Below are 16,251 nucleotides of genomic sequence, written 5' to 3' on the forward strand. Positions count from 1 at the left end.
TTTTAACATAAAGGCATGTTGTTTATCACAACAGTTAAATCTGTGTCTATCATGATAAAACCTTAATATCAAAATTTATATAATGAGAAATGCTTAATAAATGCATTACACTGCAACTAAACCCATTAGATTAAGCTGACTAAATTTACTGTAGATTGAGTCAACTGAAATGACTTATGATATTTAGTTGACTAAAACTAGACTAAAACTAAAAACAATTCAGGTGACTAAAATACGACTAAAACTAAATGGCATTTTAGTCAAAAGACTATCACTAAAACTAAATCAAAATTTGCTCTCAAAATGAATACTGTTTTCAGTAGTATGTAACACTTAACACACACTGCAAAGCCATTTTCCATTGGTCTCCATGTGATTTTGCATGTTGATCCTGAGCTGGTCATTGGTCTCTGTGTAATTCTGGAGTATCTGATCAGACTCCAGTGACCATGCTCAGGCCACTTTCATCCCAACAAGTGTTTCTCAGCTGAGGCCCAGTGGACATCCAAGATCTTCCAATGTGATTTGATGGTGTTTATGCTACAAAAATGGAAAACCGATGTACCTGGGTTACTTGAAACACTGATTCCAGGTGTCCTGAGAGGAGAGGCAATGTCATTTATTTTATTACATTTCCTAAACCCAAACAAAACAGAGCAAAAATGTCCCTAAGCATTCAATCCCAATCCCAATGAAAATGAAAACCATAATTTTCTTGTTGCCATACTCTCATTAAATTACCGTTTTTAATCTGCTCAAGCAAAACGTTAATGTCATCTTGTGCTTCAGCAAGGTATCTCTGGCTAAAACTAATGTTAAAGTTACTAACGTACACACCTAAATAGCTCACTGTTGTCACATCATGTACAGTGTAGTTAAGGCAAAAATACATAAATAAAATGTGCAACAGTAACTAAGGGGGGTGGGATTTACCGATAGGTCAGTTGTGAAGCACATCTGATCCAAGATGAAAGATTAGATTTAAAGTGGCTTCACTGGGCCTGAACAGGAGACACTGATCTTGATTACATTTAAGTGTGTCTTTGTGTAAAATAACGGCATGTCTAATTCAAATCCAGAGCCTCTTGCCGCAAGATCAGAAAGCAAACTATTGGAGTCATGCTGCTGAAAATGACTGGAATGAAACTAAATTGCATAAAGTGACAAATGTGTTTATTTCAAATGTTTATTGTCATATCAGGGAGAAATAGCTTTAAGTGTTTTATTAAGGTTTTTTGGTGTATGTGATGTAAAAGCTTGAATTGTAATACTGAAGAAGTTATTTCTTTTTGGCTGTGTACCATTGAGAATTGAGAATTTAGCTCCTACATTTGAACTGAAGTAGAATTAAACTGAATGGGTTCAAAAAAAATTCCTAGTAGTTTTGAATACATTTCATGTTTTCAGTATGAATTACACAAGTTATTATTACATTCAACATATGAGGTATGCTTTATTTTCCAGACTGCTATAATTTGATCTGCTATTAATATTTTGCTGTAGTGTTGGCAACTGTTGAATTTCTTTGTATTGCAATTCAGTTGTTTCCTTTACTTGTAGTTCCAATTCATCATCCTATGGGTCATGGCCAACAGAATTCAAATTTACACTTAAATGAAATGGAGCCAATTCTTAAATTCTGAATTGAGCCCAGCCCTGGTAATAAGGTAGATGAGCATGGTTTGAGTGAAAAGGTGATTGCAGTGTCAGAGTGTGTTTGTGCATCATCATTTGGTTTGGTTAGAAAGAAAAAGAAAGCTGGTGATTAACGGATTGCAGAAAAATTCTGTTTTTATAACTCCTGTGGCTCTTCCTGCAGAAAACTCCCATGAATGTGGTAGAGGAAGAAGAGGAAGAAGAAGCCGAAGTTCAGCCAGACCCTCTTAATCAGCTCATCCTTCACTTCAGTCACAATGCTCTGACGGAGAGAAGGTGACATTTTCATATACAAGTACATAGAAGTAAATTCTTATTCAATAATAGATAAACAACTCCTTTTTCTTTTTGTAGTTTTCTAGAAGAGGATCCTCTCTACATTGCATATGCTGACATGATGGCAAAGGTCAGTGCTGTATTTAATTAAATGAAAGCTTAATTTATATTAATCGCTCTTAATTAATTCGTAAATGTTTTAAAGAGTTTCAGTTGAATCAATATTTTAATTTACAGAGCTGTGCCGAGAATGAGGAAGAAGAAGAGGAAGAGGAGGGAAAAGAAAAAACTTTTGAGGCATTAAAATCCTGGATTTTAATTAAAGGAGCAAAGAAATGAAATGCAAAGAAATGAAAATGAAGTAGTGCATATGATGTTTAATGGACTGTAAGCAGTGTAAATTTCAACACTTTTGTTGTCTCTCACAGGAAAAAGAAATGGAGAAGCAGAAGATTCTGTACCAGCAGGCCAGACTTCATGCCCGAGGGGCTGCTGAGATGGTGCTACAGATGATCAGTGCCAGTAAAGGTACACGTCTCCATTTCTCCCCATTTACTCTCTCTAAAGTCTTAATTCATTGGATTTCCTAAAACAGCATTTGCTTGCAGGCCGACTTGGTCCTATGGTGACTGGCACCCTTAAACTGGGCATTTCTATCCTAAATGGAGGCAACGTTCTTGTCCAGCAGGTAAAGCTCTGTAAAACTGATTGAGAAACTGTTAGTATTGTCTCACAGAGGATACTGAGCTCAGAAAATGTGTTAATGCTTTATAATCTTTAGAAAATGCTGGATTATTTGAAGGAAAAACGAGATGCGGGCTTCTTTAAAAGTTTATCTGGACTAATGATGTCTTGCAGGTGGGTGTGAACAGTTTTGCGTTTCTTATCCATTTTGCCCTACTGTGATTATTAATTGACTCTGTGACTCTGTATCTCTGGCAGTGTGCTGGATTTAAATGCATTTGAAAGACAAAATAAGGCAGAAAGTCTAGGAATGGTGACTGAAGAGGGGTCAAGTAAGCCAATAAGATTTATTCTTCTCTATATGCACTATTTACTGAGTACTGTGATTAATTAGTCAATGTTTTTGATAACATCTGCATTATATCTCTCCTGCCACTAGACTACAAAACACAAGTTTTGCGTTTGTATACTGTATTTGTATATTAGCTTCTTTTTAGTACTGTACATCATTGGGAGTGGTATCAGTTTTAGCTCTTCCTTTGGCTAGCTGCCAAAGGCTGCACTCTGATAACTCTGTGAAGTGCACTTTTAATAATGTGTGTACATGTTTTCACTGCAACAGTGGAAGTTGCAGTATTCTCCTCATGCAGTGTCAAATGTCTATGGGATGCCATTAACATTAAATGTTTCATTGTCCAGTCATTTAAAGGGCTTCACCTTCAAAGGTGAAATGAAGGCCCAATGTGGTGTGATTATGCTATGCACAACAACTTTAGAGAGAAAAAAAATAAAAATAAAAATAATTAGGACACACTTCATTAATTCCCAGGAATTTAAAATATGTAAAAATGAATATTGTTACTGAAGATATTTCTGATAGGGCTGAGGTAAATATTTTAGGGTTTTTTCTTCATTGTTTGGTTTGCTTTTACTCTAAAATAATAATAATTTTGATAAATACATTTTTGACAGGGTTAAGGTGAATGTGAGCTTTTAGTTTGGCTGATTCACCCCAAAATGGGAAAAGAATTGCTTTGGCACATAATTTTCTTGAAAAGTACCAAAGCATACTGGAATCTCTCTGTATGTTTTATTCATTTATTTAACTTTTCATTAATCTGATTATAAGTACTGTAATGAGAATCATCCCATCCATTTTTTATTAAAATTATACCCAGTGGAACAAAAATGTCCATGTATTATATTTGAGTATTTGATTTTTAGCCTTACTTTAATGAAAGTATTTTGAGTACATTTTTATACAACTTTATATACAGTAAATTTCTAATTTCTGATTTTCTTTTTTTACACTTTTGATTTTGGGGTGAAATAAAACCCAGATGAATACAACCCAAATATATAGAAACACAACCTAGATATATTCCTGAAAGGCTTTGAGAGTTTGACCTACAGTAATAGCTTTTATTAGCCATATTGCTGAATTGCTGAAAGGCAACAGATATTGAGTATGATACAGAACATGACTAAAACCCCTGCACTAGAAATAATACTAACACCTTCTTTAATTACTGATTTTGCAGGTTGACCCTATACTCACAACTAAACAAATAAAGCCTTGTCTGATCCCAGTGAATAATCTGATGTTTATGTGTTCCACATTATGTGGTCCTGCTTCAATTTCATTTTGTTATGGATTGCATCTTAATAAAGACAAGAGGTCTTACATTCCATAAAACACGTCTAAACTCTGTCTACATCTGTAACTGCATGTCCATCCTCTCACTAAAAGTTCAATGACTCTTCTGATTTCTTTCTGAAATTCAGACTTTCTCCATTTGCTTATGTCTGCTTTCTTTGTTTGTTTTCCATCATTTTTTACTGGACTGCAGTCAACATGAGAGAGCGGGGTAAATATAGTTTAGCTACTCATTTCCCTGGCATGTCGCAATTTCTCGAAACTTTTTCCTCTCCCCTGCCATTGGTGATATGAATGCACTACTCTTCAGGGATGGCTTGTAGAGACTAATGCATGCTGACACAGAATTAAGACAGAACTAAGAATAAAGCCAGGCTCATTTACCTAACCTAACTTTACTAAACTAGTTCACTAAATGGGAACATTTTGTCTTCTGTGTGAACTTTACGAATCATCTGTAGTCATACAGTGTTGAAAAAAACTCAGATATGTTCAAAGAAGTGTACACTCATCTAAAGATTATAACACAGTTACAAAATGAGCAAAGCTCTGCCATGCTGTGAATCTGGGGCTATTTCACAAAGCTGGTTCCTCACATGACTAACTTTCACAAGGATGATTTTGTGTACAATATAATAAAACAGAATCATTCAAATCTTGTCAAGTATTTCTGTACACCGTTCTTGTAAAAGTTACCTCGCTAACCCAGCTTCTTGAAATTTCTGTCATTTCTGTGTATTAATCGACAAGCCTTTCTTTTTCCAGTCAGTTCTTGGGATGCAGTTGCGAGCCTGCAATCTAAAGCTCTTCATCCTAAGTGAAGCAAGCTCCCAAAAAATGTGCTAGTCACCTGCTTGCTGAGACTGATGTAGATGTGTCATTTAGTTTGGCTTTAAAAATATGGCCCAGAAATAATTGCAATTCTGTCATGTTTTAAGGTTCCAAAGTACTACAAAATGATGACTTTACAAAGGATCTGTTTAGGTTTTTGCAACTTCTGTGCGAGGGGCACAATAATGGTAAGACTGAAAAATTGTGCATTTTTTCTATGCAATGCTACTTTTTTTTAATACTAAGTAAAAATATGAACTTATCATACTTTTAAGAAACAATGATTTGCAAGGCATTACCAATGAAACAAGAATTAAGATTTTGCAGAAAAACTTTGATTCACTGCATATCCTTGACTATTTTCTATTTACATTTGAAATGTCCTCACCAGATTTCCAAAACTTCTTGCGGACCCAGACTGGAAACACAACTACAGTCAACATCATCATTAGCACTGTGGACTACCTATTACGTCTACAGGTAACACAAACTAAATACTGTACATACGTACATACGTGCTACATAGCTTTGAATTCTCATGAATCTGCTCAACTTGAGTTCTCTGTAATGGTCAAACTTGTTCTCACCACCAGGAATCTATAAGTGATTTCTACTGGTATTACTCTGGGAAAGATATCATGGATGAGGCTGGGCAACTTAACTTCTCCAAAGCTTTGGCAGTAGCCAAACAAATCTTTAACTCACTCACTGAGTACATTCAGGTAATGCATATACTCTACACTAGTACTCTATTTTAGAATTCAGTGGATGTCTTTGCATTTCATGGGACTGTATTTTCTCATTTTAGGGCCCTTGTATAGGGAATCAGCAAAGTTTGGCACACAGCAGGTTGTGGGACGCAGTGGTTGGTTTCCTGCATGTTTTCGCCAACATGCAAATGAAACTGTCACAGGTAACCAGTCAGGCCACTGTTAATGTGCAGCAATTACCAAATAAGTTCCCTCTCAACATGTTATTTGTTTCAGGATTCAAGTCAAATCGAGCTATTGAAAGAGCTGATGGATTTGCAGAAAGATATGGTGGTCATGATGTTATCTCTATTGGAAGGTGAGAGTTCTTTTTTCTTTCAAACATAATAGAACTAGTAAGGGACTAGCAATGGTTAATGCATCAACTGCATGCATGTTACAGGTAATGTGGTGAATGGAACTATCGGCAAGCAGATGGTTGACACATTAGTGGAGTCCTCCAGCAATGTGGAAATGATCCTCAAGTTCTTCGACATGTTCCTCAAACTGAAGGACCTCACTACATCTGATAACTTCAAGGAGTACGACCCAGATTGCAAAGGCGTTATATCCAAGAAGGAGTTCCAGAAGTCTATGGATAGCCAAAAGCAATACACACAGTCTGAGATCGAGTTTCTCCTCTCCTGTGTGGAGGCTGATGAAAATGATATGTTCAACTACAAGGAGTTTGTGGAACGCTTCCATGAACCAGCCAAGGACATCAGCTTCAACGTGGCTGTGCTTCTTACTAACCTTTCAGAACACATGCCTCACGACTCTCACCTGTCCACCTTCTTAGACCTGGCTGAGAGCGTTCTCAGTTACTTTGAGCCATACCTGGGCCGTATTGAGATCATGGGGGGTGGCAAGAGGATTGAGAGGGTTTACTTTGAAATCAGCGAGTCTAGCAGAACCCAATGGGAAAAGCCTCAGGTCAAAGAGTCCAAACGGCAATTCATCTTCGATGTGGTCAACGAAGGCGGTGAGAGTGAGAAGATGGAGTTATTTGTGAACTTCTGTGAAGACACCATCTTTGAGATGCAGTTGGCCTCTCAGATCTCTGAGCCAGACTCCGCAGAACGACCTGCAGAGGAAGAAGACGAGGAGTTGCATAGTCTGCTTGAAGGATTGTCTGAGGAGGAAGACTCATCCCTTAAGTCCACCTCGGCCTTCACTGCAGCCTGCGCTTCTGTGAAGAAGAGCATGTCTAATTTCCGTAAAATGCTGACGTTTAAGAGTATGAAGAAACAGTTAAAAAAATTCAGGAAACTTACCATCAGGGAAATGATCACAGGGTTCTTCTCCTTCTTCTGGATGCTCTTCACCGGGTTCTTCAAAGGCATTTTTGCCATCATCTTCGGGTTCTTTCATATTATTTGGTCCTCCATGTTTGGAGGGGGTCTTGTGGAGGGTGCTAAAAACATGAAAGTGACAGATATCTTGGGTAACATGCCGGATCCAACACAGTTTGGGATCCATGGTGATGTAATGGAAGCAGAAAAACCAGAGAGCAGCGAATTGGTGGTGTCGGCAGATATGGTGCAGCTGACTGGAGCTGGTGCTGAGAAGCTGGAAACAGATGTGGTCATGGATCTACTTAATCCAACTGTGAAGAAAGAGGGGAAGCATGGGGCAGAACCTGGTCTGGGGGATGTCTGTGAAGTCCTGTCAGAGTCTAGCGCCCCTGTTGAGAAAAAGAAGAGCCAGGTATCTACATACCTTAGTCTGTGTAGACGCCATAATGAATTTAATGTGAATGAAAAAGAGGCCTAGACTGGCAGTTTTTACAATGGCATTTTAGGCCCTAGATCACGTCATTTTCTCAACTAATATAATTCTTTTATGAAGTATTTGTGAACTGAACGTTTTTTTTTTAAATATGTTCCATCAGCTAAACATACATGTTTTAATTCTATCCCTTAGCACCTTGTTTTCATCTCCCTTAAAGCATAAATATAATGTATTTTAGTATTTGAATCAAACATGTGACACACTGCAGTGTTTTTTGCAATTTGTAAATTTGTAAAATTGTAAAACTTTCCACTTCAGACATTCTACTAACAGTAAGTAATTTTGCAACTACATGTCAACTAGTAGTTAGTAGAGTATTAGTAGACTGTCTGCTTAATATCTTCTAACACTTTGTCAACTTATTCAACTAACCCTAAACCTACCCTAACAGTCTACTCTTGGAGTCAGTAGACATGTAGTTGCAAATAATGAGATTTAGTTGATATGTAGTTGACATGTAGTTAACATGTAGTTACAAAGGTACTTATAGTTAGTAGAATGTCTAAAGTGGACTATCAAAATAAAGTGTAACCTTGTTTTTCACCACACAGAAAGTAGCAACAGAGAAGCCAGAATCAGAGCCAGAAAAAGCGGAGTAAGTTGACTAATTAGATGTTGTCTGATCATTACTTTATCAAAATGTTCATACATGGTGATGTTTTTTAGCACTGAGAATCAAGAGAAAGAAGACAAGGCTAAAGAGGAAACTCCTGAGGAACCAGCCGCAGCAAAACCAGCTCCAAAAGCCAAACGTGGCTCAACAAAGGAAGCAGCTCCAGCATTTATGGCCAGCTTCTTTGCAAGGCTCGAAGTCTACAAAGCCAAAATGCTGGTAAGAAAAGCTTTTCACATTTTTTATTAAACTTTGTCCTGCAGGAAATTTTGTTTGAGTGGCAATGAGGAAATGTTAACAGTCATCTCTTCCTCTGTAGAACTACCTGGCTCGCAATTTCTACACCCTTCGTCTTCTGGCCTTGTTTATGGCCTTCGCCATCAACTTCATCCTGCTCTTCTACAAGGTGTTTTGCAGATAACCATTGTATTAACTTTAAATGTGCTAATGAATGTGAAGCCGACATTGAATTAATGAATAATCACCTATTTGGTCATTTGTATAATTTTAAATATTGCTGCTCTATAAAGGTGACTGGGGAATTCGATGATGAGGAAGAGGAGGGATCCTGGGGTGGTGAAGAGGAGGAAGCTGATGAAGATGAGGAAGGAATGGAATACTTCACTCTTCAGGAGAGCACTGGCTACATGGCACCCACATTGACATTCTTGGCTTTGCTGCACACGATCGTCTCTTTACTCTGTGTCGTTGGATATTACTGCCTTAAGGTTTATACTGATTGCTATCATATTGTTTTTACGAATATTTCAAAGCCAGATTCTGCACAGCAGTATTGATGTAACCTTGTTTTCTCCTCGCTGTAGGTTCCTTTAGTGGTGTTCAAGCGGGAGAAGGAGATCGCCAGGAAGCTTGAGTTTGATGGTTTGTATATTACCGAGCAGCCGTCGGATGATGACATCAAAGGACAGTGGGATCGTTTGGTCATTGCAACTCCGTAAGAAACACTTTAGACATTCTCTTTCATTCAGTCCCTCACGCTACATTTACATTACAGTGTCAGATATTATTATACTTATTTAATATAGCACTCAACAGTTCTATATAGCAACAATAGTTCCACATACATCAGTATCACATAATTACACATTATACTACTGTTCATAAGTTACTTTTTTTAAGTTATGTTTTTGGCCTTTTTTGGATATAACAGTAAAGATCAGCAAGGAAAGCATGGCGCAGACAGAAAGAATCAGGATCAGCAAAAGAGTCGGGAATCAAACCCGGGTCGACGGAAACATTAGTTATTATGTTAAAAACAGTTGTGCTGCTTAGTATTTTTGTGGAAACAATGGCACATTTTTACATTTCATTATGCTTCAATGAACAGAAAGTTCAAAAGAACAGAAATCTTTTGTAAGATTATAACTGAATGTCACTTTTGTTCCGCTTAATGTAAAGTATTAATTTCTATTTAAAGCTTACTGACCTCAAACTTTTACAAATAATAATGTATGTACATTGACATGAAATATGAGAAGTTAATATGCTGCACTAGCACTACAATAAATATGCATAAAATGGACAATGGTCAAATTATCAACAGAAATACTTGACTTTTCAGTCAAACATACACACTGCAAAATTATTTTAAACCAAATTTTTATTGCTTTAATGATTACATATCAATTAAGAAACTGCAATCAGTATTTGTACATGAATAAATTGTGATTGTAACATTACAGGACTATTTAAAAAGAAATAGTGAAGACAAACATGATTCAAAAAGGAAATACTGAAAGTTAATTGTGACCAGTTACTGGACCAAATATATACACTTTTCCTTTGATTGATTTCAGTATCAGTTTTCTTTCAATATCAGTTTTAACTAACCACATGCTGTTCATCATGAAGTAATTGATAAATCAATCCATCAGTTGTTCAGAGCATGATTACTTACACACTTTCCTTACTTCCTTTCAGGTCCTTCCCTAACAATTACTGGGACAAATTTGTTAAGAGGAAGGTAAGCAGAATCACACACAACTTGATGGTGCTTGTGTTCATTGGACTGTCTGCATATTTAATTTCCACTGTCCTCTGTAGGTCATCAATAAATATGGGGACTTGTACGGGGCCGAGCGCATAGCTGAACTCCTGGGTCTGGATAAGAGTGCTCTGGACTTCGATCCCACTGAAGAGGCCGTGGTGAAGGAGGCCTCCCTGCTGTCCTGGTGAGCTGACGGGACATGAAAACATTTGGTTTGAAAGAGCATTACTGCATTCAGTCATGTTTTGGTTCTTAATTGCAGGTTGAGCTCAATTGATACCAAGTACCACATGTGGAAAATGGGGGTGGTGCTGACGGACAACGTGAGTATGGTTCAGATTAGAACACATTAAGAGGAATATATTCTGTATCAGGACAATAACCCTTTGTCTTTTATTTGTAGTCTTTCCTCTACCTGATCTGGTACACTACCATGTCTATTCTGGGACATTACAATAACTTCTTCTTTGCCGCTCATTTGCTGGACATTGCCATGGGCGTCAAGACACTGAGGACCATCCTGTCTTCTGTGACCCACAATGGCAAACAGGTTAGTCCTCTCCAGCTGAGGGTGACTGTAGTACAGCTTCACGCCAAGATACTTCTGATATGATGAGAGTATCTTCTTCATCTGCTTCAAACAGCTGGTGTTGACTGTGGGCCTCCTGGCAGTTGTGGTCTACCTGTACACCGTGGTGGCTTTTAACTTCTTCCGCAAGTTCTACAACAAGAGCGAGGATGAGGACGCACCTGATATGAAGTGTGATGATATGATGACTGTGAGTTTAGCTTTTTTAATTTTGAGAAGATCCTTGAAGGACATTTACTATGTTGTTTTCCATCTGGCTGATCTGGAAGTCATCTTTGACTTATTATGACTATTGGTGTTAAGGCATTATTGCAAAACACTAAATTTTTCATGAATGCAGAAATGCACTATTTACTTTTAGGAATTAATAATTTATTCAGTGAGATAATGTTGTCAGGTCATATCAAATGCTTAGGTGACCCGCATGCAATTTTATTTTTTAATTAGAAAGATACCATTGATTTCTTCTTAACACTTTTAAAAAGAAATTTTCCAGTTTTATGAGGCAAATATTAAGAGTTTTTACATTTTTACTTTTATATTTTATTATTTAATAGACATATGTATTATGTTCAAACGTTTGGGGTCAGTAATTTTTTTTTTTTTTTTTTAAAGAAATGAATCATTCTATTCAGCATTGGTGCATTAAATTGATCAAAAGTGACAGTAAAGAGAAAGCAAAGTATCTGATAAATAAAAGTATTAAGCAGCACAACTGTTTTAAAAAATGATATCGAAAAATAAATGTTACTTGATCAAATTGTTAAATTACGGATATAAATTAAATGTAAAATATATTACAATTTAAAGTGGTTCATTTAAATTGTACAACCCGAATTCCGGAAAAGTTGGGACGTTTTTTAAATTTTAATAAAATGAAAACTAAAGGAATTTCAAATCACATGAGCCAATATTTCATTCACAATAGAACATAGATAACGTAGCAAATGTTTAAACTGAGAAAGTTTACACTTTTATCCACTTAATTAGCTCATTTAAAATTTAATGCCTGCTAGAGGTCTCAAAAAAGTTGGCACGGGGGCAACAAATGGCTAAAAAAGCAAGCAGTTTTGAAAAGATTCAGCTGGGAGAACATCTAGTGATTAATTAAGTTAATTGATATCAGGTCTGTAACATGATTAGCTATAAAAGCTTTGTCTTAGAGAAGCAGAGTCTCTCAGAAGTAAAGATGGGCAGAGGCTCTCCAATCTGTGAAAGACTGCGTAAAAAAATTTTGGAAAACTTTAAAAACAATGTTCCTCAACGTCAAATTGCAAAGGCTTTGCAAATCTCATCATCTACAGTGCATAACATCATCAAAAGATTCAGAGAAACTGGAGAAATCTCTGTGCGTAAGGGACAAGGCCGGAGACCTTTATTGGATGCCCGTGGTCTTCGGGCTCTCAGACGACACTGCATCACTCATCGGCATGATTGTGTCAATGACATTACTAAATGGGCCCAGGAATACTTTCAGAAACCACTGTTGGTAAACACAATCCGCCGTGCCATCAGCAGATGCCAACTAAAGCTCTATCATGCAAAAAGGAAGCCATATGTGAACATGGTCCAGAAGCGCCGTCGTGTCCTGTGGGCCAAGGCTCATTTAAAATGGACTATTTCAAAGTGGAATAGTGTTTTATGGTCAGACGAGTCCAAATTTGACATTCTTGTTGGAAATCACGGACGCCGTGTCCTCTAAAGAGGAGGGAGACCTTCCAGCATGTTATCAGCGTTCAGTTCAAAAGCCAGCATCTCTGATGGTATGGGGGTACATAAGTGCATACGGTATGGGCAGCTTGCATGTTTTGGAAGGCTCTGTGAATGCTGAAAGGTATATAAAGGTTTTAGAGCAACATATGCTTCCCTCCAAACAACGTCTATTTCAGGGAAGGCCTTGTTTATTTCAGCAGGACAATGCAAAACCACATACTGCAGCTATAACAACAGCATGGCTTCGTCGTAGAAGAGTCCGGGTGCTAACCTGGCCTGCCTGCAGTCCAGATCTTTCACCTATAGAGAACATTTGGCGCATCATTAAACGAAAAATACGTCAAAGACGACCACGAACTCTTCAGCAGCTGGAAATCTATATAAGGCAAGAATGGGACCAAATTCCAACAGCAAAACTCCAGCAACTCATAGCCTCAATGCCCAGACGTCTTCAAACTGTTTTGAAAAGAAAAGGAGATGCTACACCATGGTAAACATGCCCCGTCCCAACTATTTTGAGACCTGTAGCAGAAATCAAAATTGAAATGAGCTCATTTTGTGCATAAAATTGTAAACTTTCGCAGTTTAAACATTTGCTATGTTATCTATGTTCTATTGTGAATAAAATATTGGCTCATGTGATTTGAAAGTCTTTTAGTTTTCATTTTATTAAAATTTAAAAAACGTCCCAACTTTTCCGGAATTCGGGTTGTAATAATATTTCAAAAATTTTATCAATATCTTTTTACTGTATTTTTTAACAAATAAAAGCAGCCTTGTTGAAAAAGCATTCTACAAACCTCAAACCTTGAACAGTATTGTGTATGTAATGTCCAAACTGCTTTGCTAGATCATTAAAAATAACTATTAATAACCCATGACTCCTCAGTGCTACCTGTTCCACATGTACGTGGGTGTGAGAGCTGGCGGTGGCATCGGTGATGAAATCGAGGACCCGGCCGGTGACCCGTCCGAGCTCTACCGCATTCTGTTTGACATCACCTTCTTCTTCTTCGTCATCGTCATTCTGCTGGCCATCATTCAGGGTATCCTTTTTAAGCCACACTGATCTTAAATAGCACGAAACTACTCAACTCATCAGAATCTCAGTCAATACTGTGCACATTCAGAACACCTACATACTGGTAAATGCTTTCATTTTCAAACCAGGTTTGATCATTGATGCCTTCGGTGAGTTGAGAGACCAGCAGGAGCAGGTGAAAGAGGACATGGAGGTGAGCGCTGTCACATGTCCTCATTATAAGGTCTAAAAAGAGCACAGACTTCTATTATTTGAACTTTTTTATCTTTGTTGTAGACAAAATGCTTCATCTGTGGAATCGGGAATGACTATTTTGACAGAATTCCGCACGGCTTTGAGACCCATACCTTACAAGAGCACAATCTGGCCAACTATTTGTGAGTAAACACTGCATATCAGATGTTTAAGTTATGTCATATACAAAGACAAACTTTGCATTGTTGTTATAATGCATAATTTATCGACTAAACACGTCTGAATATTCAAATATTCCTTTCTAACAGATTCTTCCTGATGTATCTTATCAACAAAGATGAGACTGAATACACTGGTCAGGTAATCTACTAATCCAATTAAGACTAGTGCCTTGTTTATTAAAATCAGTATACACTACCTTTCAAGATGTTTGGGGTCGGTAAGATTTTTTTTTTATATTTCGGAAATAATTCTCTTGTGCTCACTAATAAGGCTGCATTTATTTGAGCAAAAACACAGTTAAACAGTAATATTGTGAAATATAAATACCACTCAAAATAGCTTTTCTATTTATATAGATTTTAAAATGTAATTTACAGTTCTGCTCATATGATTGTATATGCAGAATATGCAAAATGTTGAAAACGAAATAAAATTAGAAGGATCATAATAATTGACGTTATTTTTTTTATTTAACAAGCTTTTGTGAACAAGCATATACTTCACAACACAAAATAACTGAAATTATAAAACTGGCTCAAAAGTTTACATACCCTTGAATCTTAATACAGTTTCATTACCTGGATGGTCCACCACTTATTCATTTAATGATAAGCTTATTCAGGACAGCACTAAATTAAATCACCATCCATCTTATTTTGTTGAAATTAGTAGCATTTTTACACATTCTGCAAGGGGTATGTAAACTTATGAGTCAAAATGTATCTCTATGGTAAAACTGAATGTTCGGCAGCCATTACTCCAGTCTTTAGCCTCCCATAATCCTTCAGAAATTATTGTGATTTGGTGCTCTAGAAACATTTCCTAGTATTATTGTTGAAAACATTCATTGATATTTTTGTGGAAAGATTTTTTCTTAAGATTAAGCTTCAAAATAACAGCTTTTTTTTTTTTAAATACAATTTTTTGAAAATCAAATTATAAATGTCTTTTTCTGTCATGTTTAATGGATTAAATGCATCCTTGCTAAATTAAAATATTAATTTCATCTTTAGAAAAATGTGTGAACCCAGACTTGTCTATTATAGTATACCATTATTGTATATTATTATATTTAATCAATTATATCTTCTTCTTCTTATTTTATTCCAGGAGTCGTATGTTTGGAAGATGTATCAGGAGAGATGCTGGGATTTCTTCCCTGCTGGAGACTGTTTCCGGAAGCAATACGAGGACCTGCTGGGCTAGAGGACATGTTGTCCTCAGTCCCAATATGAGAGAACCTATATGAGCTCCTAATATCCACATGGATTTTAGGACCTTGTACAGGTTGGACACAACATCTTAACCTAGCTCTCATCATCTGCTGCTCACTAATTCATCCAATCAAAACAACCTCAATCATTTCTTTACCAGAAATGACAGCGACATACTGAGAACTCATTGTGATCGAGCCAAAAATGTGAACTCAAATGCAACACTGCGATGAAAAAAAAAACATGTAGCACACATTGTCAAATTAAGACACGAAGCCATGTTTGATTAAGAAACATGGGAAAATGCCTCATTTGCTTAACTCACAAATGCACACAAACTTGTGAGATATGTTAACATATGTATGTCTTTTGATGTTGAATGAGCGTCTACACAAATATGCACAAGAATACCTTCTTAGGATAGGATTCAATGAGTGCCAAACACAATTTCTGTCTGTTTGATTTAAAAAACAAAACAAAAAAAGACTATGAAGAATGTGCAATGCCATAAAGGATGGTAACCTGACTAGTGGAATGAGCAATATAACATCATCTGCTTCAGTCCACTAGCTGTTTCTCCTACAGAAAAGTGCCTTATGACAAGAGACTATGCAAACATTTTGTTCCTGCTCATATTTTTTGCTATTTGCAGTTTAGTTTCGACTATCACTGACTGCCTCACCTGGGTTAGTAGTTTTGTAGCTTTAGTTGACGTTTGTTCATGAGTAACCATTACACTGCTTTTTTAATGTTTGGTTAAGGTTAAATCACTGAAATCGTGTCTGCCAGATCATTTATGAAGCACGATTGCAAAACAATAGGAATCTACATTCGAGGACAAAAACAATTACATTTATTGAACAGAAGTCAATACACTAAACTGCTATTGTATGTATGAAGTAGCTTTGGTGATTTGCATTTGTTTTGAGCAGGGGGAATGAAAATAAAGTAGCTAATGCAATAAATCCAAACTGGTCATAGCTGCTTTTAATCAGAGTCAAGTGATGAGAG

The 16,251-nt window shown here is 36.8% G+C and overlaps 1 protein-coding gene across 1 annotated transcript in view; it reads left to right on the plus strand.

The window, feature by feature from the left end:
* Positions 1-16,205, plus strand: part of ryr3 (ryanodine receptor 3) — an 80,826-nt gene extending 64,621 nt beyond the window's left edge. Inside the window, exons 75-103 of the mRNA XM_059512712.1 lie at positions 1,820-1,932; positions 2,011-2,062; positions 2,170-2,229; positions 2,361-2,460; positions 2,541-2,620; positions 2,714-2,790; positions 2,875-2,948; positions 4,467-4,484; positions 5,212-5,292; positions 5,496-5,584; positions 5,698-5,826; positions 5,913-6,017; positions 6,091-6,172; positions 6,257-7,560; positions 8,196-8,239; positions 8,311-8,476; positions 8,577-8,663; positions 8,788-8,985; positions 9,082-9,212; positions 10,199-10,241; positions 10,322-10,449; positions 10,528-10,588; positions 10,669-10,815; positions 10,910-11,044; positions 13,457-13,613; positions 13,738-13,802; positions 13,886-13,986; positions 14,113-14,164; positions 15,137-16,205. Of these exons, the coding sequence (XP_059368695.1) occupies positions 1,820-1,932; positions 2,011-2,062; positions 2,170-2,229; positions 2,361-2,460; positions 2,541-2,620; positions 2,714-2,790; positions 2,875-2,948; positions 4,467-4,484; positions 5,212-5,292; positions 5,496-5,584; positions 5,698-5,826; positions 5,913-6,017; positions 6,091-6,172; positions 6,257-7,560; positions 8,196-8,239; positions 8,311-8,476; positions 8,577-8,663; positions 8,788-8,985; positions 9,082-9,212; positions 10,199-10,241; positions 10,322-10,449; positions 10,528-10,588; positions 10,669-10,815; positions 10,910-11,044; positions 13,457-13,613; positions 13,738-13,802; positions 13,886-13,986; positions 14,113-14,164; positions 15,137-15,232 (3,975 nt within the window). The 3' untranslated portion in view covers positions 15,233-16,205. The remainder of the gene's footprint in view (positions 1-1,819; positions 1,933-2,010; positions 2,063-2,169; positions 2,230-2,360; positions 2,461-2,540; positions 2,621-2,713; positions 2,791-2,874; positions 2,949-4,466; positions 4,485-5,211; positions 5,293-5,495; positions 5,585-5,697; positions 5,827-5,912; positions 6,018-6,090; positions 6,173-6,256; positions 7,561-8,195; positions 8,240-8,310; positions 8,477-8,576; positions 8,664-8,787; positions 8,986-9,081; positions 9,213-10,198; positions 10,242-10,321; positions 10,450-10,527; positions 10,589-10,668; positions 10,816-10,909; positions 11,045-13,456; positions 13,614-13,737; positions 13,803-13,885; positions 13,987-14,112; positions 14,165-15,136) is intronic.
* Positions 16,206-16,251: the final 46 nt, after the last annotated feature.

This window comes from Carassius carassius, chromosome 27 (assembly GCF_963082965.1).
Source record: "Carassius carassius chromosome 27, fCarCar2.1, whole genome shotgun sequence".
Lineage (NCBI taxonomy): Eukaryota > Metazoa > Chordata > Actinopteri > Cypriniformes > Cyprinidae > Carassius > Carassius carassius.